The sequence below is a fragment of the Silurus aristotelis genome, assembly GCF_946808225.1.
Source record: "Silurus aristotelis genome assembly, chromosome: 9".
Lineage (NCBI taxonomy): Eukaryota > Metazoa > Chordata > Actinopteri > Siluriformes > Siluridae > Silurus > Silurus aristotelis.
In genome coordinates, this window is record NC_139582.1 from 17389891 (window position 1) to 17392517 (window position 2627).

Here is a 2627-nt window from a genome sequence, read left to right on the forward strand (position 1 = left end):
AAGATAAATAAGAAGATAAAAAAGAAGAAGAGAAGGAGAAGGTGGAGGTGAAGCCTGATGTGGCCGGAGCGCACAGAGGAGCAGAGCGCAGGGAGCCGGAGGAGCGCGCAGTCGGAAACACCGCGCCAGGACTGAGCTCGCGCTCCGCCGCGGACTCCGACTCGGACACGCACACACACACACACACGCACACACATACACTGATACACACACACACACACACACACACACACACACACACACACACACACACACACACCACTGGGATCATCACATGATTAGATTAACGCGTTATTCTTTCGAAGCAAACTCGAACAGCACGTGCATGGTGTATGCAGAACTATGACCATGACCCGGAGCAGCTGAGCTTCTTCCCCCCCCCCCCCCTTTTTTTTCTTCTCATTCTTTTTCTCCTTCTTCCACGAGATTCTTCGTTCTTAAAAAAAAAAATAATTATTATTATAATAAATATTCCTGAAAAGAAATATTTCAAAAGGATACCGGAAAAAAAAGGCAGCGCACTCTTCTTTATTCTTCTTTTGCTTCTTCAACTCGAACATCTTGATCATCATCTACTTCTTCATCCTCACCTGAGCGCCTCTCGAAAGAGGCTGAAACCGAGCGCGCACGTCTATCCAACTCCCCGAAAAGTTGCTCCGACCAAAACAGAGAAGAAGAATTCAAGAAGAAGAAAAGGAAAGGGTGGACAAAAAGACAAAAGGGACACGGAGAATCTGAGGACGCCGGGAATGCCACTGTAGCTGCCTCTGTAGCTGCCAGTGTAGATGCCAGTGTAGATGCCAGGCAGGGCGATGTCCCGTCGCAAGCAGGGAAACCCTCAGCATCTATCACAGAGGGAGATTATAAACAGTAAGTCAAATGATTTCCATTCTACTTTCTTTCTTTCTCTCTCTTTTTTTTTTGCCTATTTTTGTTGTTGTTGCGTAAAACAGCAAAAGTTTCCAAGCGCATCAAAGTGCCCCCCCCCCCCATCTCTGTTCCACTTTCCAATATGTTTAATTCCGATTTTTTTTTTTCATAACGCAAATGCCACAGTGCAATTACATTTCATCTGTTTTATTGTTTATTTTTCCTCCCAAATACAAACTTTTCATACTAAACATAATGCACATGGAGAAACTAACTAAACTACATTTCTACAGGATCTAAAGTCAATAATCAATAATCTAGAAATATTCCAAACAAAACCATGCAGTTATGCAGTGCATTATATCAATGATTTGTGTGGAAATATAAATCTACTGTCTACACACTGTACATGATGAACATCTACTCAGTGGTTTGTTCAAATAAAGCACAGGTTTGGGGAAAAGTCTCAGCAAAGGCATTAAAAAACAACAAAGAGAGTAAAGAAGAAAGAGAGAAAGAAAAAAGAGATAGCTGCATGTGGAGAAATTATATTAAAAGAAGGGAAAATTAGGAAAGAAGAGAAAACAGAAAGGAGATCTTGATAAATAGTAGTTTATTAGAACTTCATGTGATTTAAATGTAAAGTTATATATATATATATATATATATATATATATATATATATATATATATATATATATATATATATATAAATATAGTATTTTATTTATAAAGCTTGGAGAGCTTAGATAACTGCCCAAAAACTCCTTATATACTATGCACATCTAGAAAATCTATTAAATAAAATAATTTTAATAACATGAATTAGTTACCCCTTTTTCCTTTTTTTAAACAACTGTTGGCACTTCAAGTGCATATTAAGATGTTTATATCTGATAAATCTATAATGTTATAAAATATTTAAAAATATTTTATAAAAAATTTTTTAAAAATGAAGGCCATGAGATTTAAAAAACAACAACCAGGATCACAAAACTAAACTATAAATCATGTTGATGTGCATGTTGATTTGTTTAGTGTTTTATCTTAGGCATGATCTGATATTGAGATTATTATTATTATTATTATTATTATTATTATTATTATTATTATTATTATAATTATTAATGTTTATCTTTTAATCTTCCACCTTTCACAGAAGCAATGCTTGTAAATTCCTCATGCAGCTACTGGTGCATTTGTGCATTTGTGCATCATGCATTCGCTACAATTTCGATTCTTTTTAATTATTATGATTCAGATTCTAAACAGATCAAATATACAGCGTCGTGCAGTGTGTGTGCAGTGTATCAGTGTATCAGATCGATGTGGGGTTTTTTTGCAACATGAAATTACCCCCCCCAAAAAAAAAAATCAATTTCAAGGCTCTTCATTTCCTCTCTTTTTTTTTCGTTGAAATGTCAGTTTTTATTCGCACGGAACGATCCGCTGACATTTTCAGAACGTCACAAAGTGCTCCACGAGCTCGTCTTCAGCGACTCAGGCGACCTGAAAACCCCATGCCGAGACTTAAAAGATGTCAGGCAGACTCAGGGAACGATCTCGTCAATGATTTAGGGACGACACAATCCAGATGTAGCCAGATGTTATAGATTTATCACACTTTCTTTTGGTCTATGGGATGTGTATAACGTGTGTAGGTGCAGCAAAGCAGGACCACCGAGGGCTTTCTTTTTTTTTAGCAGAAATATTTGGAATAAATATTTTTGATTGAAAAAAGTTTGTAGCATGACACA

The 2627-nt window shown here is 36.6% G+C and overlaps 1 protein-coding gene across 2 annotated transcripts in view; it reads left to right on the forward strand.

The window, feature by feature from the left end:
* Positions 1–306: 306 nt before the first annotated feature.
* bcl11ba (BCL11 transcription factor B a) overlaps positions 307–2627 on the forward strand; it is a 50911-nt gene continuing 48590 nt past the window's right edge. Inside the window, exon 1 of one of the 2 annotated variants that reach the window (XM_083551044.1) lies at positions 307–870. In XM_083551044.1, coding sequence (XP_083407170.1) covers positions 798–870 — 73 coding nt within the window. In that variant the 5' untranslated portion in view covers positions 307–797. The remainder of the gene's footprint in view (positions 871–2627) is intronic. The other variant, XM_083551045.1, reaches the window with a different exon arrangement.